This window comes from Ahaetulla prasina, chromosome 13 (genome assembly GCF_028640845.1).
Source record: "Ahaetulla prasina isolate Xishuangbanna chromosome 13, ASM2864084v1, whole genome shotgun sequence".
NCBI lineage: Eukaryota > Metazoa > Chordata > Lepidosauria > Squamata > Colubridae > Ahaetulla > Ahaetulla prasina.
The window spans coordinates 20,001,687-20,026,547 of NC_080551.1; the positions used below are offsets into that span (position 1 = coordinate 20,001,687).

The window sequence follows — 24,861 nt, forward strand, 5'->3', positions numbered from 1 at the left end:
TATCGGAGAACCTAACAATATTGCAGGTCTTTTAGTTAGTTCATATTTTGTGTATGAATTTTAACTCTTTATTGGATAAGTCATGCATCCAGACCTACACCGGTTAATAGCTCTAATCCTGAGATGTTCCAGGCAAAGCTGGCTGAGGAACTCTGGGAGTGGAAGTCCACAAGTCTTAAAGGGACCAAGGTTGGAGACCCCTGTTCTAGGAAGACATTTTTCTGATATTGATTGGTTGGTACAATATGGAATAGTTCCCCTAAGCTGCCTTTGTGAAGACATAAGTCATTGCTTTAGAATTTATAAAATATGTCCTGCCTTTTCTGTTTGCTAGCTCAGGGATGAATGGTATGCATCTCCTCCCAGCCCCAGCCAAAAGGCCCAGAAGTGAAAGATTTTGCTTTTCAGAAACATTTAGGAAGGTGCATTCTATCTGTGGCCGCACTGTATGTGCTACATTCGTTCAGGTGACTTAGTGTTCGACAACATGCAGTCATTCCGGATTTTATCAAACCAGCGAATGTGCTAAATAATATGTACTTTTCCTAGCAGATGAGACTTCATGAACAGTTGCCTAGATGGGCTGTTCTTGACCAGAGATGGACTTCTGGAATGAAGATAAAATATGATATAATGCTCTCCTTGAAATAAGACCCGAGCGGGAGAATCGAATCAGCAAAAATATAAAATACTATACAGACTCTGTCTTCTAAGATTAAAAGATGTTCCTGTCTGCTCAGAAGCAAATGGTTTTGCAAATGGCTATATTAATATGCAGAACTGTATTAAGACATATTTGAGGTTGAAAAACGGTCACAATTCTTGTATGAGTCACCCTGGAGTGGTTTTTGCATGTAGTGGTCTTGGCCACTTACATTAGCAGCACATGTAAGAAATGACTTCAGTGTAGGAAACAGAAGTGTCTGAGAAGAAGAAACTGAAGGGAAGAGAAGATAATACGGCAGCCATCTATTCCTTTTTTGAAAAAAAAAAGTTTATATTTTTAAGTACTCATTCAACAGTACAGCTAAACCACTCTGTTAAGTTAAGGTCGGTTTTAGTTGCCTACGTATTTTCTGCAAGCTACAGGAAAACATGACATTTCTGGCAGCTACAAGAAAATAAAATGGAGAGAAAGCACAACATTCCAATAACCGGCAGAGCCAAATTATAGAAAATCATTCTCAAGATTTGCAAAGGTTCTGTTCCTGTTTTTTTTCCTTGCCTGTCAATATAGTTGTGTGGGTTTAAGTATGATTGATGGAGAACAGGTTGTTCTAGCTTCAAGAATTCAAAACGTGAGACTGGCTCGTCAAAGGAAATGCAGGCAATAGCTAAGATAGCTACTAAGTGATTTTGGACACATTCAGCCTTTTTTTTTTTTTTTTTTTAAAGTGGAAGGATGTTTATAGCAAAGCAGATGCAGAGAAACGAAGGCAATTCTAGGTGTGGATTTTTATAGTGCATGTAATAGTAAAGACTTTCTGTGTGATTTGCTTAGCTCATTGCTGTTTAAGAAGCTACTTTTGCCGCCATTCCATAGCTTCCTTTGTTGAGCACACTGACCGTTAGAGTGTACACTCAGATGAATTGGGCCTTCATGTAGGACCGTGATGGCGAACCTATGGCATGTATGCCAAAGGTGGCACACAGAGCCCTCTCTGTGAGCACGTGTGCCCGTTGCCAGCTGCTCTTCGTGTGCACCAGCCCCAGAAGACCAGCTGCGCACTGGCCACCCAGTTATTGGGTTTCCAGGGCTCCAGCGCAAGTGAAGATCAGGTGGGTGGCGTGCATGTATTCACCAGAAACCAAAAGACCACGTGCATGTGCACGCCAGCCAGCTGGTCTTTGGGTTTCCGGGGCTCTGGCGCGCATTCCGGTTTGGGCACTCGGTGCCGAAAACGTTCTCCCTCACTGATGTAGCACATTTCAAAGATTTCTCTATTGGTGCAAAAAACCTGAATTGATCACATTGTAGTGTATTTTTAGCTGCTTGGAATCACTTTGTTTCAGAAAGATTGAAGGTTTAAAGGTTGTATTCTCTATCACAGCTTAGGCAGCATCCATCAGAGGCAACATTTATATTGTCTGTAATCACAACGAGAACTCAGTTCTGAAATCTGCCATTGTTAAAATGAGAGATACTTGAGCTCTTCCCTCCAGAAAACGGGAAACAATGAGGAAAGAGAAGGCACAGATTTCACCTTTTCTTCTGTAACATCGAAACTATTTTTTTTTATGATCATATCCACCTACCCTCTATCTTCCTCCCACCTGAATGTGTTGGTTCCATTTCAGAGATACTGTGTTGACACAGTTTTAAAATATCATTCAAGCATAAAGTGAAACTGTATGAGCTTGCAGCAATATATACCTGCCTAGTCAGAACTCAGCATCCGCCGCCTTGAAAGTTTTGGAGTAGTAAAATTAAGAGCTGCGGTGGCGCAGTGGTTAGAGTGCAGTACTGCAGGTTACTTCTGCTGATCATTGGCTGCTAGCAGTTTGGCAGTTTAAATTTCAGCAGGCTCAAGGTTGACTCAGCCTTCCGTCCTTCTGAGGAGGGTAAAATGAGGACCCAGGTTGTTGGGGGCAAGATGCTAACTCTGTAAACCACTTAGAGAGGGCTGTAAAAGCACTGTGAAGCAGTATATAAGTCTTAAGTGCTATTGCTATTGCTATCTCCTACCCTCAAAAAGACACTATAGAGCACTGCACACCAGAACAACTAGACACAAGAACAGTTTTTCCCCGAAGGCCATCACTCTGCTAAACAAATAATTTCATCAACACTGTCAAACTATTTACTGAATCTGCCATTAATCTTCTCATCGTTCCCATCACCAATCTCTTTCCACTTATGACTGTATGACTGTAACTTTGTTGCTGGCAATCCTTATGATTTATATTGATATATTGACCATCATTTGTGTTGTAAATGTTGTACCTTGATGAACGTATCTTTTCTTTTATGTATACTGAGAGCATATGCACCAAGACAAATTCCTTGTGTGTCCAATCACACTTGGCCAATAAAAATTCTATTCTATTCTAATCTATTCTATTCTATCTGTGTAAATGCATGTTAACAATAATCCATGAGAGCCGGAAATAGATGTTCAAACTATATAAATAGTACTTGGCTTGATTGCCAACGATTTCTTTTGATTTCCTAGGCTATAACAGTACGGAATTCCATGGCCAAGTCATTGTACAGTGCGCTGTTTGATTGGATCGTTTTTAGAATTAACCATGCACTTTTGAATACCAAGGACTTAGAAGAAAGCACCAAGGTATGTCTTTTTTCCAAGAAGGTTCCATCCATCGTTGACTCAGCTGACTTAGGTTTGAGGCTGATAGAGCATACTATCTCAGAGAAGCAGCCTTTTTAGAGAACCAAAGGTCCCTTTGAGCATTTCCCCTTAAAAAATAAAACAGAAACAATCACACCTAAGCCCACTTACTTTTTGGAGAGGCTAAGTGACCTGACAGTGAATGCTGCAAGTAAACCAGAGACTAAATTGCAAATTGTTTATAATATATAAGTTGCTTCTTCTTAAAAAGAAGCAGCTTACAAGTTGAAAATGACTCACTTAACAATTGAATTGCCATCCATTCCAGGGCAAAATCTCACAGAAATAGAGCTAACTGTTGATAACAGGGAGCAAAATGTTTCTATAGAACAGAGGTGGGGAATGATGGCCCATTTATGACTTGTGGATTTCAAGTCCCAGAATTCCTGAGCCAGCCATACTGGCTCAGGAATTCTGGGAGTTGAAGTCCACAAGTTATAAAAGAGCCATCATTCCATATCCCTGCCATAGAGATTCCTTATTAGGCATTGTTTTCATGAATACCCCATGTGATATAAAGCTGGATGAGATCTCTCCACTTGGGGCAACTGTTTGATAATATACTATATATTCTAGAAGAATTTCACACACTGGCTTTTGTATATACACACACACAACTTTTATAGCATTAGATGCATTAATGTCCTTGAGGGAAGGAAAATACTGCCTTACATAACAGAAGCCTGCTCTGATACAAAACCACTAGCCCAATCTCTTCCTGAGCTAAATAATGTAGATTACTTTGTGCCTCAGTGATTACTGTTTGCTGAGCATGGTTTGAATTATTGCAGTGTATTCTTGACATAGGATTAATTCCTCCATTTTCTCCAGTTTTATTTGAAAGATTACAGTAATTATTCTCAGATGTCATAAGACCGTAAGCTCACAGTGTTCTTTCACTGTTCAGTGTTTATTGCGGAGTTTTTCTGCCTATACCAATCCAGTTGGGGTTATGCACTTAATGCTCCCCGAGCAGATAACTATAATGTTCAGCTCAACTTTAGGACACGTCATTGTTCAGACTTAATATAAAACTTGCATATATAATGCTGATGAACTTAACATGCCACAGAAACCCTGTTGCTTTGCGGAGTAAATTCTATATAGCATGTGCTGGTTTAATTTTCTTGTTATAGAAGCTTTTATTGCATAGCAAAACATTTAGGTTTTTTTCCCTCCTCCCACCTAGTTGCTTTTCTGTTTTTAAAAGCTTTAATAAAATCCGTGGCACAAAATTACCAGTATATTTTTTTACTCTTACTATATCTACATTTTTTTTTTGCATTAAAAGCTTACATGCATAAGAACTATTATTACCTTTTAATGTTGTCTAATTCATATATATTCTTTTGTGCCGGTGTATATGCTTGAGCCTTTATAAGTCAGACAAGTCCACTTTTTTAAAAAAGCTTATCCCTTTCTACAGCCGAATACATGGACATGTGCAAAAACATTCTAAATTAATTTGTTGTTTTAACCAATTAATCATGTCTGACTCTTGGCGACTTTATAGGCAGCAGCTCTCCATGCCAATTAATTACTCAGAAAACAAATCTAAAGAATTTTGTTTCATTCCAAAACACTTTTTCCCTAAGTCGTATAGAAATAGCAAAGAGCTCAGCCTTAAAACCTGGAAGTGTGTTTAGTTGAAAATTAAATAACAAAAGTTAAAAGCTTTTGAACATCATAGCCGTGTATGATTTTTTTGTGCTCGGTACAAATCCTAAATTAGCTTCTCTTGGAAAATGTCTGTGGCATTGATCATTTTATTTAAATTTTACTCTGGGTGAAAACAGCTCCTATGATTAGTAAGGCCTCCCTCTATTAGCTATTAACCATCTATCTAGTAAAGTATGCTTCCTGGTAATTGCAGTTTCTCTTGAGAAATAAGTTAAAAGGCATAATGCCAGAAATAGTATGGGGAGAGGGAGAGGTCTGGTAATTAGTGATATATTTTAGTCAGGACTACACTTTCTTTCACGATCAGTTAAAGTACATTGTCTACAGTGGTGAGGTTCAAAGAATGGCATAGGGCTACTGTGTGATTGATGGAAGGTTTGAGTTGGAGTTTTTGATCTTTTCCAACTAATGAAGGCACTGACTTAATGGTTGCAAATGCCATAGCAACCTTATTGTTAGATGACCCAGAAAATTCAAGTATTAAATACTGTATATCAGTTTTCTTTTTTTCTTTTTTTGTCTTGCAGACTTTGTCCATTGGAGTACTTGATATTTTTGGTTTTGAAGATTATGAAAGTAATAGCTTTGAACAATTTTGCATTAATTTTGCAAATGAACGTTTACAGCACTATTTTAACCAACATATCTTTAAACTGGAGCAAGTAAGCCTGGAAAAAACTATTTTTTTATGATTGTTCCTGTAATGTAACTTAACTATATTCCCTTTCCTTTTACTGTAACAACTTGAACCTCAAGATGATATAGTCACTTGATTTCAACATTCCTAGTGCTTTTTCCTTTTTCAATAGCTCTTCTTCTCAGTTAGGATCAGACCTAGGAAATCCTATATCTTTTGTTTCTTCAGCCCTTTGGAAAATGAAACAGTCAGCAAGACCACTGAGGGACATGTGGGGCCTTGCATTCTTGGGCAAGTTAGTTTTCCAAAAGATGCCCGCATAATTAAATGTCTCCCATTATATGAAGGAATGTCGGGTTGACTCAGAGAAGGAGGCGGAGAACGCCAAGCCAATACAGAAAGGATCTTTGAGTCCTGAGAAAAAAAGAAACAGTGAGAAAAAGATTTAAAACAGACCTATCTTGATTGTGTTAGATATAAGCTTGAAGTAAGAGGGACTGTGATAGGCCTTCAGGATTATATTATAATAGCTCAACTGCATTAAACTACATTCCAAGATTCCTATTTCCTGGCTACCTTGAAATGGGAATACATTATTATTATGTCTCTCCTCCCAGAAATTCCTATAACGGGGCCAAGAAAGTATTTTCCACATCTCCTGCTTGGCTTCAAAGTCAATAGCACATGCCACAGTAATATCATTGAATGGCCTTCAAATATAGGCCTGTTCAGTCTTAAAAGCACATGGCCCGATTTTTCCCTGCATAGAGTATGGATGGGCAACTTGAAATCCAAAGACCACATGGTTACATTTGGAGCAGCCAAGAGCTTCCCATTGGCAAGCTTTTCCACATGATGAGAGATGGATTGAGGGCGATGAATGAGAGATGGATTAATGCCGGGGTGTCCCACTTCACCAACTTTAAGTCTCATAGACTTCAACTCCCACAATTCCCCAGCCAGCAGCTGAAGTTCACCCGTCTTAAAATTGCCAAACTGGACACATGGACAGTTTAGGCTATTGACTAAATTACGGTGCTTGTCAATTAATAGCAATTAACACGTAGTCTGCAGTTGTATAGAAATACGGGTCAGGCAATGAAAATGTCAGCGTTCCAGAAAATCCCTCCTGCAGAAAAGACTCCGAAGCAAACATCTTTCAAAGTTCTTTTACTAGCATAGGTAAACTGGCACAGTTGGATGAAATCCGAATCCGGGGATCCGGGTTTCTCCCTCAGTAATACAAACTCCAAAATCCCCACCCTCATGACCCCTCTGCCGATCACGTGCTCCAATCTCCAACCGTCCCATCTCGAGACATCACTCCGGCCACTCCTCCAGATGTGGGCTCGGCCTGACCTTGACCGGCAGGAAGAATGTTATTCTGTCTAATAGCCCCTTCTACACATATTGGAAAGTGGCAGCGCCGAAGCCTTCAGCCTAGTATGGCTTCCAAAGCTGACAGAAAGGGTACATATGGAGGTACATGAATACATGAGGAGGGCTTCCAATACCAGATCCGAAGTTACGTGACCTGGGGGTTCAAAAGGTCTGTGACTGGTTTGCTTACAGTTCCTTGGATTTTAGATGTCATTTGTTTTTCCCCAAACACCAGGAGGAATACAGACTGGAAGGCATCAGCTGGCATAACATAGACTATATCGACAACTCGGGCTGTATAAACCTCATCAGTAAAAAGCCCACGGGGTTGCTCCACCTACTGGATGAAGAAAGCAAGTGAGTCTTCTTCCTTCCCAGATTTGTAGTTAGTTATCAGATGTTGGAAGTGAGTGACAGCTTAATAAAAGGAGAAAATCAAATAAGAAACCTTCACAGGTTTGAAAGGTATCTCTATGGTAAGACAGGCAGATTCATATGATCAGACTAATTGTATGGGGTGAGAGCAGAATCATTTATTTACCTTCGTAGGACAGTTCAGAGCTACGACAACACATTTTAACATGAATTGTTTCAACTCTGGGTACCGGTTTACTATAACAAGGATGCTATAACTTGTTGAGCTGGATTTTTTCAACTATGTATAATTGCCAAGATGAAATAGACATAGCATTTCCTACACTGACTCAAAATAGGATTGGCCATCCAAGGATTGGCTTTGCTATGTTTGTGCTGGAGATTTTTTAAAAATGCCATCAAATAACATAAATTCAGTAATTAAATAAGTAGCAATTTAGTGTTCTTTCGTGAAACTTAAATATTATTTGCCTATTGGATTTGACTCATTTTTCCTTGATAGAACCAAAAATGAAACTAAGGGAGATTCCACCACCCCCGCCCCCATGTCACGTTTATAAAGACATCTGAATAACATAGCTGGCTGGAATGGGACATTTATGAGGTTATGGGTATAGACTAGTGCCATGATGGCGAACCTATGGCATGCTTGCTACAGGTGGCATATGGAGCCATATCGGTGGGCACGCGAGCTCAGCTTTGGTGCACATGCGGGTGCCACCAGCTGATTTTCGGGCCTTCTGGACCCACCAGAAGTAGGGAAACAGTCTGTTTTCTGCCTCCGGAGGTCCTGGAGGAGTTGGGGAAGGCCCATTTTTTGCTCTTCCCAGTTCCAGAACCTCTCTAGGAGCCCAGGGAGGGTGAAAACTGCCTCCTCCCCCCCCCCCGAGGTCCTCCAGAGGCCAGAAACGGCCCGTTTGCCGACTTCCTGTCCCACTGGAAGTTGACAAACAGGCAGTTTCCGGCCTCTGGGGGAGTGGGGAAAGCCGTTTTCGCCCTCCCCATGCTCCTAGAGAGGCTCTGAAGCTGGGGAGAGCAAAAACGGGTCCACTGGGCCATAAACGGGCAACGCAGGGGGGTTATGTGCATATGCACAGGGGGCGGGCGCATATAATTATGGATGTGGGCACACACACGTGTGATCCCCCGCGCTCCCCCCGCTTTTGGCACGTGATGGCAAAAAGGTTAGCCATCACTGGACTAGTGTTTCTCACCCTTGGCTACTTCAAGACATCGACTGGAGAATTCTGGGAGTTGAAGACCACACGTCTTAAAATTGCCAAGACTGAGAAACACTGGTGAGGATTAGTGGGAAATGACACCCCCGCCCCCATGTCACGTTTATAAAGACATCTGAATAACATAGCTGGCTGGAATGGGACATTTATGAGGTTATGGGTATAGACTAGTGCCATGATGGCGAACCTATGGCACGCTTGCTACAGGTGGCATATGGAGCCATATCGGTGGGCACGCGAGCTCAGCTTTGGTGCACATGCGGGTGCCACCAGCTGATTTTCGGGCCTTCTGGACCCACCAGAAGTAGGGAAACAGTCTGTTTTCTGCCTCCGGAGATCCTGGGGGAGTTGGGGAAGGCCCATTTTTTGCTCTTCCCAGTTCCAGAGCCTCTCTAGGAGCCCAGGGAAGGTGAAAACTGCCTCCCCCCCCCGAGGTCCTCCAGGGGCCGGAAACGGCCCATTTGCCGACTTCCTGTCCCACTGGAAGTTGACAAACAGGCAGTTTCCAGCCTCCGGGGGAGTGGGGAAGGCCGTTTTCACCCTCCCCAGGCTCCTAGAGAGGCTCTGAAGCTGGGGAGAGCAAAAACGGGTCCACTGGGCCATAAACAGGGGCAACGCAGGGGGGTTATGCACATATGCACAGGGGGCGGGCGCATATAATTATGGATGTGGGCACACACACGTGTCATCCCCCGCGCTCCCCCCGCTTTTGGCACGTGATGGCAAAAAGGTTAGCCATCACTGGACTAGTGTTTCTCACCCTTGGCTACTTCAAGACATCGACTGGAGAATTCTGGGAAATGAAGTCCACAAGTCTTAAAATTGCCAAGACTGAGAAACACTGGTGAGGACTAGTGGGAAATGACACCCCCCGCCCCCCAAGGGAAAATATTGAGTTAAAAATCAGTAAGTTGCAATTGTAAAAAAAAAAGTGTGAATAAATGATTTTTTTCACTTGCTAGAAGTGAGAGGCCTCAGAGATTTTTTTTCTTTATAATAAAATTGTGTTCAATTTATACAAATGTCTACAAAGTTGGCACCAAATACTAGAAGACCACTTGTGCAGTGGCTGAAGTGATGTTATCTTGGAATCATGTTCTTATTTTTTCATGGAAAAATTATATTCCCTAGTTAGATTTGGGAATAAAATTACTTTAATTCAGGAAGACATGTTACTCTCTATAAAAAATATTATTTAGTGTAGTGTTGTAAATAACACTTTTCCAAAATACTAATAAATTTAAGACCAGAATAGAGTATCTGAAATTTGAACTTTCAGAAGAATATGCCCCTTTTTATGACAGTTATAATTTTGGTTATGTATCAGCAAAAACATTAATGTTCCTCTTTTATTTTAGTTTCCCACAAGCAACCAATCAGACGTTACTAGACAAGTTTAAGCGTCAGCATGAAGGGAATCTCTACATAGAATTTCCTGCTGTAATGGAACCTGCTTTTATCATAAAACACTATGCCGGGAAAGTTAAATATGGCGTGAAGGTCTGTAACTTCATCTCTGCTAACAGTTTATTTTAAAATGTATATTAATTCCCTTGGTGAATACATGATATGTATAAAATGCACTTTATTCAATATCACTTGTCTTTCTCCTACTTCAGTATTTCTCAACCTTGGTCCCTTTGAGTCAAGAAATGAGGGCTTCAACTCCCAGAATTCTCCAGCCAGGAGTTGAAATACACACATCTTAAAGTGACCAAGGTTGAGAAACACTGTCCTACTTTATTTCCTCTTTAACAACTATATTTGATTGCTTGTTCTTATTTTATTGGTTTGAACGAGACTGCTCCATATTAGAATGTGAGCATGGGAACATATAGCTAGAAAATCCAGGGTCTTAGTTGAACGTATCTGCAGTAGCAAGAGCACACATCCTTCTTCCAGTCTGGAGATGGCAGAATCTGAACCTTCTTCCTGCCAAGCTTGTATTTGACCAAATTTCAAATCTTTATTGTCAGTGCACAACATATGTACAATGAGATTGGTTGAACTCCCTCAGTGCACTCCCCCCAACACAATACAACTCACAGTGAAGACAGAAAATCCCTGACCCAATAAATCATATTAACAACCCCCAGTCCTAATGTACCAGTGTGAACATGTTACACGTTGAGCCGGCCCTGAAAGTCCATCGGACTACATAGTTATGATGTTATTTTGCATTCAGGAGTCTGACAGCCCACGGACAAAAACTGTTCTTCAGCCTGTTTGTGTGGCTGGCTTTGCTTCTATATCTCCTTCCCGATGGTAGGAGGATGAAGAAGCGGTGTGAGTCATCCCTGAGGATTTTCCTCACTCTTCTAAGGCAGCAAGCCCTAGCAATCTCATCTAGTGGTGTCAGCCACTGCGCTAAATATCCTCAGTAAACAATTATAAGAGTTGGTTGAAGACACAGAAGCTTGATAGTGACATACCACGAGAATACTACTGATCTTGAATGAATTTAGATCTCAAGAGTCACCATTTAAGAAAAGTAATGGGTCTCCTTCATTTTCATTTATTATATATGCTGCCCCTTTGGCGGTTCAAGGCCACTCTTCATTGGGTATGTTCGAGGAGAGGATGAAGAGGTATCTCTTGGGAAGCTTTAAAAGCAGATTTCAGGATAAAGTAGACAATTTAATTCAGTGACCTGAATTACCTCTTCCAATTCTAAGTGTTTAAAAAAAAATCAGGCAAGGTGAGAGCAGCTTACTATTTGAACAATTCTAATGGGAGACTTGTGGGATATTCCAAGAAGTTTAAAAAAAAAGTTCTGAAAATACTATTTAAAATAGTTAAGGAAAGACCATGCTAAGCTCTGCTTCTCTTCTTCTTTCTCATCAGGACTTCCGGGAGAAAAATACAGATCATATGCGACCTGACATAGTTGCTCTCCTTAGGAGCAGCAAGAGTGCCTTTATCTGTGGAATGATAGGGATTGATCCCGTTTCGGTGTTTCGCTGGGCTGTCCTCAGAGCGTTCTTCAGAGCTGTGGTTGCCTTTAGAGCTGCTGGGCAGAAGTACATTGAGAAGAAAACTGGTAAGCATCAAACAAGATGGGCGGCATACAAATTTAATAAATAAACATTGTACACTGGTCTCAAAAGCAGCTATCCTTCTTGAATCCTTTGTAGGTGGTGCATTTTTTTAAACAGCTTCTGTTTTCCAGTCTGCCTCTTTTAAGAAATAGCCAAAAGAATCTTTAAAATATATGTTCAAAAGATTCCAAAGGTTTTGGCATAAGAAAAAAAAACGTGTTATAAAGTATAAAAATTTAAGATCTTAAATATTCAGTGTGATTTTTTGAGTGTCGTTTTTGTTTTTGTTGGCACTACAATATGCAGAGGGTGTTTTAAGCTCTTGAATAAGTGATGTGTTAGATTGAATCCATTAGGATGTTAGTTGGCTTGAATTGGTTGTTTATTTATTACTATTAGAAGAGCCAGTTGTTTGTTTTGTTTGTGCCCATTGTTTGTTTACTGTTTCCTAGAAAGTTTGCTGGCTACTGTGAACTTGAGTATAGCTACATCGTTTCTCAAACTTTCCAGAAAACTCCATTTGTACTCTTTAAAAAGCCGATTTGTAGCCCCAAATAAGACAAATATTTTGATTAGATGAATGCAGGTGAGAAAGTTGAGAAATTAATTTTGTCAATAATTTAGGATGGTTTCCTTAAGGTTCAAATAGTATTTTCTCCTATGTAAGCAAATTGGTAAGCAATGGGTTGGGTTTTTTTTCTTTTCAAAGCTGAAATCTAGTTTGAAACAAATGTATTTGTTTTAAAAATTGGCATTTGGAAAGGATCACACAGGATGCACAGAAATCCCTTTGCGTTATATGGTTAGAATATGTAAACATTTACACAAAAGAGAATGTTTCAAATAAATCTTTGGCATTTCCATAAACTTCATAGAATACAAATTTTGCGAGTATGCTTATAAATGTATGTAATAAAGTCTAGCAGCTGTTAGTTTAGAAACAGAGTAAATAGTTCTTTGCATGAACATCTGGTGTTCTTTTTAATAAGTTTCAGTTCTTGCAAGCATGTGTTGTTTGCCAGTCATGTTTCAGAAACCATTGTTCCAGAAAAGCTTTGTGGCAGAAGAGTCTGGGGGCTCAAAAATCAAGAATAAGAGCTTTGCTCTACTTTCACATCTGGATAAATATCCATGTGCACTTTCTCTCTCTGAATATATACAGGAAATGTAGTTTTTTTGTTGTGAGGATTTGTTGGGAAACTGAAACCGACCCAAATTTCTTGGTGTGGTTCCAAGTAGTAACACTGAGTTTCTTCCTTACAAGTAATGGCATTCATAGTTTTGTAGCTGTGTTCTCTTAACAAGAATTGTGGTAAGAAAAACGTTGTATGAGAAACCAAACCAGATTCTCAGGAGTTTCAAGAGTTGGCCCAGGTCTCCCATCTCTGTCTCTCATTAGTAGAAAGTACTAATGATTCCCCAGCCAATTAATTCCCAATTCTTATTTTTGACACGAGTTCCGAGGATGCAGCTTTCATCTGTTGCTAATGGATACAGATATTTCAGCGTAAGTTCCAAGGTTTTGCTTTGAAGCCATACAGAATCAATCAGTTCATCTGCAGGTTTAGCAAGGCAAATTCCTTGCTAAATATTGTAGGCCACAAAGTTATTTACTTCCTCCATGTCGTTATTTTTTCTTATTGTCACATGCACCAAAGGAAGGCATGAAAAGTAGCAAAAAAAGGATGTAAGTTTTATACTAGACTTTTTTTTCCTTTCTCTCTTATGTTTTATTTTTCTTTTTGGCACAGGTCATTGCTCACGATAAAGTTTGTTCTGGTTTTATCTAATGATGCAATACAGGGAAATAGACCTGTTTAGATTCAGAGTTCCAGTGAATAGATACTATGTTGTTTCATAAGGAAAAATACTGGATGTGCTCTTTAAAATGTGAATTGTCACTTATTAATTATTGTCTTGATCACAGAAGAACTTGGCAGTTATGCTCCTCTCCTGTGGTTTTCTTATGCTAAAAACTTCTTTTTTTTAATCTTTATATATAAAGTCAATGTATACCAAAATATACATTGATGAAAGTGGCTTTAGGAAAGAAAAACAATTTCAGAAAAGAGGTCGTTATCAATACAGAAAAGGCAAAGAATTCTTTTTTTTTTCTCTAATGCTTTCCTTGCCTGCTACTTTTCCTTTGAAAATTCTCTTCCTTCTAGAATCTATATGTTTGGAATCGCATTTGTAAGTGGATATTTTATAAATATGTATCAAAATGTAAAGGCATTCTTAACAATGTGCATGCATCTTCTCTGTTAAAAATAGCCTTCTGCAGCATTTTTCCTCCCAGGAACCAGCAGCTCTTGAAATAGATGGTTTTGTATACAGCGTATATACTTACATATATATCATTGCCCATGTACGGAAATGTTAAGATCGGTGCATAATGTTTGATAGTATCTCACTCCCATCTACTATTTAAAGAAATTACAGGCCATTCTCGGCTTACAACCATTTGTTTAGTGACCGTTTAAAGTTACAACGGCTCTGAAAAAAGCCTCTGACTTATGACTGGTTTTCTCAGGAACATTCCAGCATCCCCATGGTCACAATTCGGACAGTTGGTATCTATTCGTCGAGAATTACCTGTATCTTACAGTCCAAGTCTGGTTACTGATAGAAGTTATGTGAATAAGTAAAATTGAGTCTGTTTTATCAAGTTTATCTGAGGGGTCTAAGCACAGTTGAGATAACTTGATTTCAGTTCTTGCCTCTGGCCTTCCAACGTGAACAATCTATATGCTGTTTTTACTGTACATTTCTCCTCTTCCTCCTCCTCCTGGTTTAAGACTGTGTGAATTGATGATATACATTGTCTCAAGGTTAAAAGATTGCCTCAAGGCTTTTTTGAATTCTCCTCTAAAATCTACCTAAGGTAATTCAGACAACAGATGAGAAGTATCTCATGCCCATGTCTAGTTTTCGTGTTATTCTTGTTGCTGTTCAATGTGCAGTTATGAAAACAGATTTGGGTTGAAATATTAATATTCATTTTGCAATGCTGCTTCCGAAGTACTTGTGTTCTTATAGTAGCCTTTTACTATATGTGCATTTGTGGTAAAATCTGAGAATATAGAATCAGCCATGTGTTATTGTCAGCAATGTGCTTAATCCACTGAGTTTGTCAATAATATTATATATTATATTGGCAGGTTGTGCCTTGATAGCTAAAGGTAATTTTTTCCACATTCGTTTCTATTTAAACTTTCAGTACAAAACAATTTGTGAAAATCTAATGATGATTTCTCAAATAAGAGAATCAAATTCCAAGATGAATATTAGATGATCAATTCCCTAATCACCAACTTTCAAGATTTACAATTATAATATTTTTTTAAAAAATCACAGGTTTGGAAATGATTAGCACTCCTGGGATGTCTCTGATCTAGAATCATCTTCTTTTTAAATCTTTTGTCTTCAGCGTTTTGTCAGCATACCAACTATTGTCTTTGGTATTTGGTTTGTCTTTCTCTTCTGGGCTGTCTTTGTGCTGCTCCAGTGTTTCTGCCAGTACAGATCTATTCCATTACAAAGATACAACAGCTGAATTTATGTCCACGCTACACCATAAATGGCTGTTTCTGGCTTTATTGGGTTTTGTATTCTACCCATTATAGTTTGTCACTTAAAGTGATGTGTGAATCTGGCTAGTGATTTAACCAAAAAGAAAACTGTTGGAATATGTGCCATCAGTTGCCATTTCCAAATGGTATTAATTAAAATGGGATATCTTGAAATACATAATATCTCAAACATATAGGACAAATTTACAATAATTATGTCAGAAAGAGCCAGTTTGGTGTAGTGGTTAAAAATACATGGCTAGAACCCAGGATCTCTTGAGTACTAGTCCTGCCTTAGGCACAAAACCAGCTGGATGATTTTGGGCTAGTGCCAGGCTCTGTCTCAGCCCCTAGAAGAGGGTAGCAGTGGCAAACAATTCCAAAAAGATTGCCAAGGAAACTATGGGGTAGTCAAGGCAGACTCAAGGCAATCCATATCTAGCTCTGTAGAAGTCAAGATAGCCAACATAAACGCCTTCAAAGCTCAGAACAGGCCCAGCACCTGCACTGTTGGAACCCTTTCTGTTTTGCTCCTTAGATACACGAGAATTATATACTTCCATTTAAAAAGCCAGTCTTATATTAGCTGTACTGCAGGAATTTCAGTCTTTTGTTTCCCCTGGCTACCATTTTGTCTACTTTTCCCAGCCTGCATTGGCTCTTCTTTTGAGTCCTACCTGAAGGATTTCTTGCAGATAAGGCACACAGCTTAAATTGGTCTAACATTTTATGTCTCCGTTGCAAAATTTGACATTTCCAGTATAGAATTATAAGCTCATTGAATATGATCTTTGCAAGTCAAGAATGAGCAGATTAATCTGGAATTGGAAGTGGTGGCTTTGTGGCTAAAAGTTCCATGTGTTAAGGAGCACTGCAGAAATGCATAATTGGTTTTGATCACCAGAAATGGATGTGAACTAATCAACCCCTATTAAGCATCAGGATATATGATATACAAACATTTGATTAAAACAGTAGGGATATTAAGTTTTAACAAAGTGCACGTTATAATCTGCAGCACTTTCAGTGTTGTTTGTTGTTTATGAAAACTGTTTAGGACATTCCAGCTACCTTTTCCGTACTTAAATTACACATGAAAGATTCTCGGGCAGGGGTGACCAACCCTGACAACTTTAAGACTTGTGGACTTTAACTCCCAGAATTTTATGTTGGCTGGGGAATTCTGGGAATTGAAGTCCACAGGCCTTAAAGTTGCCAAGGTTGGACACCCCTTGTCTAGGGTTTACTTTACATTTCTTCAATAAATAACACACCTTGTCCATTCACCAGAAGTCCTCCAATCAGTGACCGGGCAGAACAGGGCCATGAGTTTCGAAACACTCTGCATCAGTCAGGCATTGTCCGCGCTTGTTCTTGACTCTTCCTTGGTTTTCCGCTTATGTAATCTTTCTCTTTTCTCCATGTTTTTGTTTTGCTTCCCGAAGGGCATGATGATGCTGTTTTGAAAAATGTGGATAGTTTTAGCTTTCTCCATCACCCAGTTCATCAGAGGAGCTTAGAGATTCTACAGAGATGCAAGGAGGAGAAGTACAGTAAGGCGCCATATACCACCATCTCTCTGACATGACACTCACACGCAGCAGGAAATGGAAACCAGGAGCAGGCTGTGTTAGCCAGGGTGGGCAGCCATGCTCAAAACAACCTAACACAGCAGACCTTAAACAGTGTGAAATGATCAGCCAGAAAGCATTTGGAAGGTAGTTTTAGATTCAAGGATTTTCTAGGCAAGATGAATGTTAGAGATTAGCTGTCGATGCCCTGAACCGTACCTTAATCGCAAATCCATCTGCAGCATTTGAACCATTTGGTCAAAGTAATGATTGATGATTTTCCAGAGATTGGCTCAAAATTCTTCCGTAGCAGCGGCCTTTAGAGTAAACGAAGGAGATGCTAAAGGAAGAATTTGCTGAAAAGCATTAAATTTTTATGTGTGTATATCCAGAATCTTTTAGCAGAATCTGACCATATTTTCATTCCCTTTTTTCCCTCCCCTTTTATACAATAACATTTAACGGCTTTAGTGCAGCTTACGTGAAACTGGTAAGCTGTCAGAGAACTCCTTTCATTCTAGAGAATGGCAAAGATGCCCTTGGTCTCCATTTCCTTCTCCTCACTTCTGTTTGTTACATAATGAACTAGTCCTGCATGAAAACCAGGCCTCCCCCCTTGCCTTTGTTACTAATGATAGCTGGATTCCTGTTGTGGGAGGAGAAGGGGTCCAGCAGCATGAAACATAACCCCCTCTGCCATAAAGAGTAGCGCATGGTGTTTCAGTGTAACAGCTACATTGAGAGCCTACCAAAAGGTACCATGATGCTAACTTGCTCATTAAACAGCTTTGCATACGCCATGGCAAGATGACTTCATTTGAATGACCATATGCCTCATCGCCGCTCTTCGGAAAGGGGCAGCTGGATTTATATCCAAAGTGTGCTTGACTCTTTGTGTAGGAACAAATGCAGAATTTTTTTGGGGTCAACAATTCAACAAATTGCCCCAGAAAGCCTCTTATTGCTTCCCTGCTTTGAGTATGAAGATTTGTAGCAAATGACATATCACTATTTATATATAAATAAAGAAAATGCCTCTCTCTCGTGTATACCTTGAATATTTCCTGGAGTGCCATCTCCCGCAAAGATAGGTGCTCTGTGTGAAGATGGTAAGTCTTGACGCAGGAGGATTTCTTTACTTTTGAAAGGGGAACAGGTGGTGTGATTTGGGAGAGTAATTTTAGGGGTTTTATATAATCTTCTCTGGCTGTTTTTTCTAATTCAGATACAGGTCTGAATAAAGCTACATAAGATGTCTGCTAGTCCCTATAAAAAGTCCATCTAATCCAACATAAAGAGTTTGAAGCCAACAGTCTAGTTATGGTTTTAAAATGAAAATAAAATGTAAAGACCCAATTAACATTATGGTAAATAGCTATTGATCAAACTATTCATGAAAGTAAACCAAGCATCAGTGTTGGTAGCTATTGCCTGATGGTATGGTAACAAAATCTAACAAGTTGTGCAGTATTTAATCCGAAAAGGTACTTGTTTATCCTCCAGGTCTATTCCTAATTAAGCATTGAATTTTAGGGTTCAATATGGAAAGTTGTATCACTTTTCATGCTGTTCAAAATCTTGAAAAAAATCGCAGTGTCACCCGATTAATCAGTTTTTTTTCTGAGACAGAAGGAACAGCACTTAGACTTGTATACCACTTCACAGTGCTTACAGCCCTCTCTAAGCAATTTACAGACTCAGCCTCTTGCCCCCAACAATCCGGGTCCTCATTTTACCCACCTCGGAAGGATGGAAGGCTGAGTCAACCTTGAGCCTGGTGAGATTTGAATTGCCAAATTGCAGGCAGTCGGCAGAAGTAACCTGCAGTATTGCACTCTAACCACTGCACCACTTTGGCTCAATAGCTATCTTAGCTCTTGGTCTGCAGGCTTAGAGGGAAGAGAGTTGCTGGGAGGGTACCACTTCTTCAGTTGCTTTTTACTTATGCTGATTCCACAGCATCCTTTTTCAAGGTCAGGCAACCAGAATTCTGTAATTTAAAATATAAAATATTGGCTGGCTGACTTTGTTTTTTGTACTTACCTTGAAGTTTAGTGATTTTGATACAATACTCAAGTTTTCTAAAATTATTGGCTCTAGTGACGAGACAAATTCAGATACTACAAAGCTATTAATATAATCATTGGATTTCTCTGTTAAGTAAAATTACCTGTTTTCTGCCAAGCTTTGAGATTTACAGTTTATTTACTTCCTAGATTACAGAAAATTGGCTTTCCATGTGGGTAAATGCATAATGTAATAAATTATGATTGATATAATCTGAGCTACTCTTTGTCCTTCTGAATACATCTATGATTTGCTTAGGCTTTTATTACTTTGGAATAATCCATGTCATCACCAATTTCAGGTCAATGGACCCAGCAAAAATATTTGCAGAGATCTTGTTTATTTCGTCCATCTAATCCCTTCTGACTCCTGGTTAATGGGCACAGATTGATAAGAGAATTTGTCCCTGAACTCCTGATTTTGAATTTTCTTACAGCCTATTAATAATGTCCTTCATTAAAGTGTGCATGAATTGTATTATTCATGCGTTAGATCAGGGGTCCCCAACTCTGGACTATAGCCCACTAGTGGGCCATGAGCTGTTTGCAAACAGGCCATGGAAGCAGTGGGCAAGCACATGCACACACATCCACACTTGCACAAGCAGCAGGTAAGCACCATACATGCTTCATGTACGTGAGGGTGGGGGCGTGCGCAAACCGCTCACGCAAATGGAGCTACACAAGTGCATGCGCTTGTCGCCTGCCCATGTGGGACCATCTCCTCTCCCCCCCCCCCCCATCTGTCCACCAACCCAGAAAGGTTGGGGAACTCTGCATTAAATTACACATGTTGGTTTAAAGGCTGCAAAAACAAAAATGAAATTAAGTATTAATTTTAAGGAGTGTGAGTACTTCCTAAAAAAAATAGCAATTACAATATTACCATGTTGGTTTACGTAGATGAATACAATGAGATTTAAAACTAATGTTTTAGTTTGTTGACTCCATGAAATAACACACTTTTGATGATCACAGACAGATTTGTAACTTTTCAGTTGGAATTGTTACTAATGAAAAGCTTGAGAAAACAGTTACAGCTCTGTCTCAGTGTTTTATTTTGCTCTTCTTCTCCTGATCTTTGTAGTCAGAAATAAGCAATAATTCCAGTAAGGCTGGAGAAAAAAATATCCATTTCAGTTGATAGTTGTAAGTCGTGTCCCATTTTACATATTAGCTTAGCTTGGCTAATTTATTTTGAGGGGGAAAAAAAAAACCTGTATGAAATTCACTGATTCTCAAAACTAATCTACTTTTTAATGTCAGGAAACGCTTATAGCAACAAACCCTGAAAATAATAGCAATTGTTATTGTAGAGGGGGAGGGGTTTTCTAAGCAGATAATTCATAGAAGAGTAGATAAGTGTCACTGCTACAATAATAGTTGTCTAGAAATCTTTACAGCAGTCTTGTCTTTTCCCCAAATCACACAGCTATTCTCGGCAGCTATTATATGATCCCATGAAAACACAACAGTTACATTAGAGTTACAGCAGCGGCTGTGTTACCCCTCTGAATTCTCCAAACACCTTTATGGATTTTTATTTCTTTTTATATTTATATATATAAGAACTATCTTATCTATTCTTCCTTTTTCTGTTCGACCTTTTTTTCCACTCTACATTTTTTTACTTCTACCTTTTCTTTTTTATATTTGTCATACTTTGTATTAGCTTTTTATCTTTCTGTTTTGAAACTTCCAATAAAAATTATTACTTTAAAAAGAACGTGAAGTGCTGTTTACCCGGTGAAGTAAACTAAGACCACAATTTAAAACAAGACTTTCTTAAAACCATGAAGTGAATGAATTCATGTTGGAGGTAAAATTAGAATAGAAGCTTGTGGTTTTGTGGTCAGAAGAACAATTACCAAAAGCATTCATATTTGTAGTGTGAACTTTCAGATGATAAAAAAAGCATTAGCCGTTCTAAAGCACAGAGTGCAATATTTTTAAACCAAGGGCAAAGGCTTTTAGACTGGAATAAGTATAATCTTCTATCGGTTATTGATCAAGCAGATCTCCATAGAGATTGTGCTTCAGGCAGGAATGGAGAGACCAAAAATAGCAAAGTGTCCTTGTTAAACTCTGGTTGCTAAAGATATGCAGCAGCTATGATTCATAACATATTAAAAAAAAAGGCACCAGAAAAAATTGCTGTTGTTCGCAGCAGTCTGAGGTTTCATTTTGCAAAAAGTTATTACTGTCACACGGTCTGTATTTCCCAGATGATTAACAAATGTAGGTACGGTAATTGGGAGAGTGAAACAATTTTCAGATATTCTGATCATGGTTAAGAGCTTTTTAAAAATACATTCTAACTTGTATCTTATCCCAAATGTGCTTTTTCCAAAGGAAACTGGACTTTCTTGGTTTTTTTCTTGAAGCCATTTTGCTTTTCATCCGAGAAGCTTCTTCAGTTCTGACTGAATGTTGGAGAGTGAAAGGATTTACATTCCTTGCAGTCATCTGCAAGCAAGAGTAAAAATGCTAAAGACCAGATGACTGCAAAAAATATAAATCCTTCCATCCTCTACCATTCAATCAGAACTGAAGAAGCTTCTTGGAAAAGAAGCAAAATGTCTTCAATCAAAAACCAAGTAAGTCTAATTGCCTTTTGAAAAAGCACCTTTGGGACAACCATCACCTGGACGACTGAGAATCTCCATAGAAACTTGTATCTTAATTATGAGAGCCAATGATTTTAATGTCAGGCGACTTGACTGACAAAATCCCCTTGGTTTTTGCCCCTGAAAAAAGGGATATGCATCTTCAAGTTAAAATATGGCTCGTATATAGAATTACAAGTTCTTTTTTTTTTTATGGCAACCGAGTCGAAAATTTTAGAAGCCTGTCAAATATATCACTTCACCTCACACCATAATAAAATCCTATTGGTCAAAAAAAAATTTTATGCAAATACATATCAGGTATGGTAAATTTTCATTTTTCTTATACATAATAAGAATTTTACTCAAAATTTTAAACACATACAACAGCCATATGGCAAGCAGGTGATACGAAGTAGCTAAGTTTCAATCTTACACAATAAGGAAGGGTCAAGAATAATCAGAATATCATACGAAAGAGAATAAGGAAAACCAACACAATACCAAATATCTTTGTCACTTCCTAGTTTTGGATCTCAGAACTCTGGGTTCAGCCTGACCCAACTCCAGGGCCGCAACAGCGGCAGCCGCCTCCGCCCCATGGTCTTTGCCCCTGAAAAAAGGGATATGCATCTTCAAGTTAAAATATGGCTCGTATATAGAATTACAAGTTCTTTTTTTTTTTATGGCAACCGAGTCGAAAATTTTAGAAGCCTGTCAAATATATCACTTCACCTCACACCATAATAAAATCCTATTGTCTCCCTGTTCCCAGCATGTTCCATTTTTAGCCTACATTGCAACAGTCCTTTTCAAATGTGATCCGGTGAATTTCATTTGCGCAAAATGGAACGTTACATATTTTTTTTATTGATGTGCTGCTACAGGTATTGCTCGGAAACGGCCGAGAACACCCCTTTCTGACCTGCAGGGAGTTAACACGATTAACGAGAAAAGCCAGCGGTAAGTGGACCCATCAGACAGCCAAAGAAATTTGACATCTCTGCTACGATGCCAGGACTGCGCTGTTTGATGCATTTCTCCTTTTCAATGACTGACGTTTTTCTTTCCCATTCTCTGTGAAAAGTTAAAAAAAAGTAAAAGTGTACGACTTCCATACATTTCAGCGATGCCTACGGCGTGTGGAATAGCAGGATGGGCCTCAGACAGAGCCGACTCTCCAGCCCCAGCAGTTTCCTTGACAAAGACGGGATATTTGTGAATTCGACTAGCAGCAAGCTTTTGGAGCGTGCCCACGGCATTCTCATGTTAGTGACTGTTTTGTCTTTGTTCCAAAGGTGGCTTGGATAACCGTAGACGTGGGACAAGTGAGGGTAAAAAAAGTTGGGTCCTCGGTACAGTTAGTCCTCGACTTACGATCACACTTAAGCCCAAAATTCATGTCACTAAGTGAAACACTTGTTAAGTGAGCTTTTCCCCTTTTTCTTGCCACAGTTGTTAAAGGGAAGCACTGCATTTGTTAAAGTGTAAAGTGAATCAGGCTTCCCCATTGACGTTGTTTGTCAGAAGGTCACAAAAGGGGATCACATGACGCAACCGTCCTAAATATGAGTCAGTTGCCAAGCATCTGGATTTTGATCGTGGGGATGCTGCAACGGTTGTATGAAAATTGGTCCTAAGTCACTTTTTTCAGTGCCGTTGTAACTTCAAACAGTCACTAAACCAGGGGTGTCCAAGCTTTGCTGGCTGAGGGGCTCTGGGAGTTGAAGTCCACAAGTCTTAAAGGGACCAAGTTTGGACATCCCTGCACTAAACAAACTGTTGTAGGTGCGGGACTACCTGTATCTCAGGGGCATAGAATTATCAGTTGACAGTTGATATGGGTAAGAACATCGACAGCAGGGTGCATCTGAAAACAGATTTTTTTTAAAAAAAAAAATTACAAAGCAGTAAGAGTCCCTGAGCTCTGCAAAAGATGTTAATATATACACATTTGGAATGCTAGAGAAACTGTGGTCCAGATGTGGCTCTCCAGATGTCATCTTTTATAAGCCCTAACCAGAACAGATTGAGGATGAGCGGAGTTGCAGTCCATTAACATCTTCAAGGCTGCTGGTTGCTCAACAGTGCACTAGAAATTAATGTAATGTAGTGTAATGTTGAACTTCCATGAGATCAAATGAACATGGAAGCTGCTTATGAGCTGCTTCAGGTATCCATCGCAGTCCTCTTCAGAATCTGCCCCCAATAAGTCTGATACATAGAGAAAATCCTTTAATGTAAGCTTGATCTCTTAGGATTTAAATTGGAAGAAACAAAATCTGTCTACAGTTTCTTGTTGTCATGTCATAACTTTCACCATCTAAATCCCTTTATATGGTGTAATTTCCTTAATAAAAGGGCAACTAAAATAAAGGGGTAACTTTTTAGAAGTTTTGCTTATGAAAAATGTATAGTGTCCAGGATTATAATGTAACCTGTTCCATGATGTTGGATGGTTTGAAAAACTTGATAATGTTAACATTTTCATGTCAAACAGTGCATGTACATGATCTCAAAGTTTATATATATATTTTTATAAGAAGCAATAAGGAGTCACATGAACCCAGAGCTCATGCTTGATGTTATGTCCAAATCAAGCCTTTTGGTCGTGAAATGTTTACAGACTAACAGTGTAAACCTGCTTTTATTTGGTTCTTATCTTCCATAGGCGAAACAAGAACTTTAAAGTCAAGCCCAGCCTACCAAAGGTGAGAGAATTCTATTCCTTGGCTGAAAACAGTGCTAATGGATCTAGTTAAGAGTTACTTAACTCTTAACTTAAGTTAACTTAAATTAACTTAAGTTACTTAAGAGTTAAGAGTTACCCTGACTGCTCTTTAGAAGGCCAGATCCTGAAGATGAAACTGAAATACTTTGGCCAGAAGGAAGGACTCACTGGAGAAGAGCCTAATGCTGGGAAAGATTGAGGGCAAAAGAAGAAGGGGATGACAGAGAACAAGGTGGCTGGATGGAGTCACTGTAGCAGTAGGCGTGAGTTTAAATGGACTCCAGAGGATGGTAGAGGATAGGAAGGCCTGGAGGAACGTTGTCCATGGGGTCGCGATGGGTCAGACACAACTTCGCAACTAACAAGAACAAGAAGAGTTACCTCAGGCATGATAGTTTTTCCCCATCTGGTGTAAAAAATTACAAGCCCTGCATATAAATGCTATTCAAAACGTAGCATACAGATCACCTACTCATTTGCTTACAGGATATCATCCATCCATAACTCCATCCACAAAGAATGCTTGCATACATAAGTAATTTGTTGACCATGGCAGAAACATGGCAACCTATTTACCTAGAGATAATAAATAATATGAAAATTCTTAAGCTGGTTAA

At 39.2% G+C, this 24,861-nt stretch overlaps 1 protein-coding gene across 5 annotated transcripts in view; it reads left to right on the forward strand.

Annotated features, from left to right (window-relative positions):
• MYO9A (myosin IXA) overlaps positions 1 to 24,861 on the forward strand; it is a 79,786-nt gene that overhangs the window by 23,440 nt on the left and 31,485 nt on the right. For 4 of the 5 annotated variants that reach the window (XM_058156342.1, XM_058156343.1, XM_058156347.1 and 1 more), the window contains 9 exons: positions 3,174 to 3,290; positions 5,558 to 5,692; positions 7,283 to 7,404; positions 10,019 to 10,160; positions 11,505 to 11,700; positions 16,716 to 16,823; positions 22,401 to 22,476; positions 22,641 to 22,781; positions 24,185 to 24,224. In XM_058156342.1, coding sequence (XP_058012325.1) covers positions 3,174 to 3,290; positions 5,558 to 5,692; positions 7,283 to 7,404; positions 10,019 to 10,160; positions 11,505 to 11,700; positions 16,716 to 16,823; positions 22,401 to 22,476; positions 22,641 to 22,781; positions 24,185 to 24,224 — 1,077 coding nt within the window. The remainder of the gene's footprint in view (positions 1 to 3,173; positions 3,291 to 5,557; positions 5,693 to 7,282; positions 7,405 to 10,018; positions 10,161 to 11,504; positions 11,701 to 16,715; positions 16,824 to 22,400; positions 22,477 to 22,640; positions 22,782 to 24,184; positions 24,225 to 24,861) is intronic. The other variant, XM_058156346.1, reaches the window with a different exon arrangement.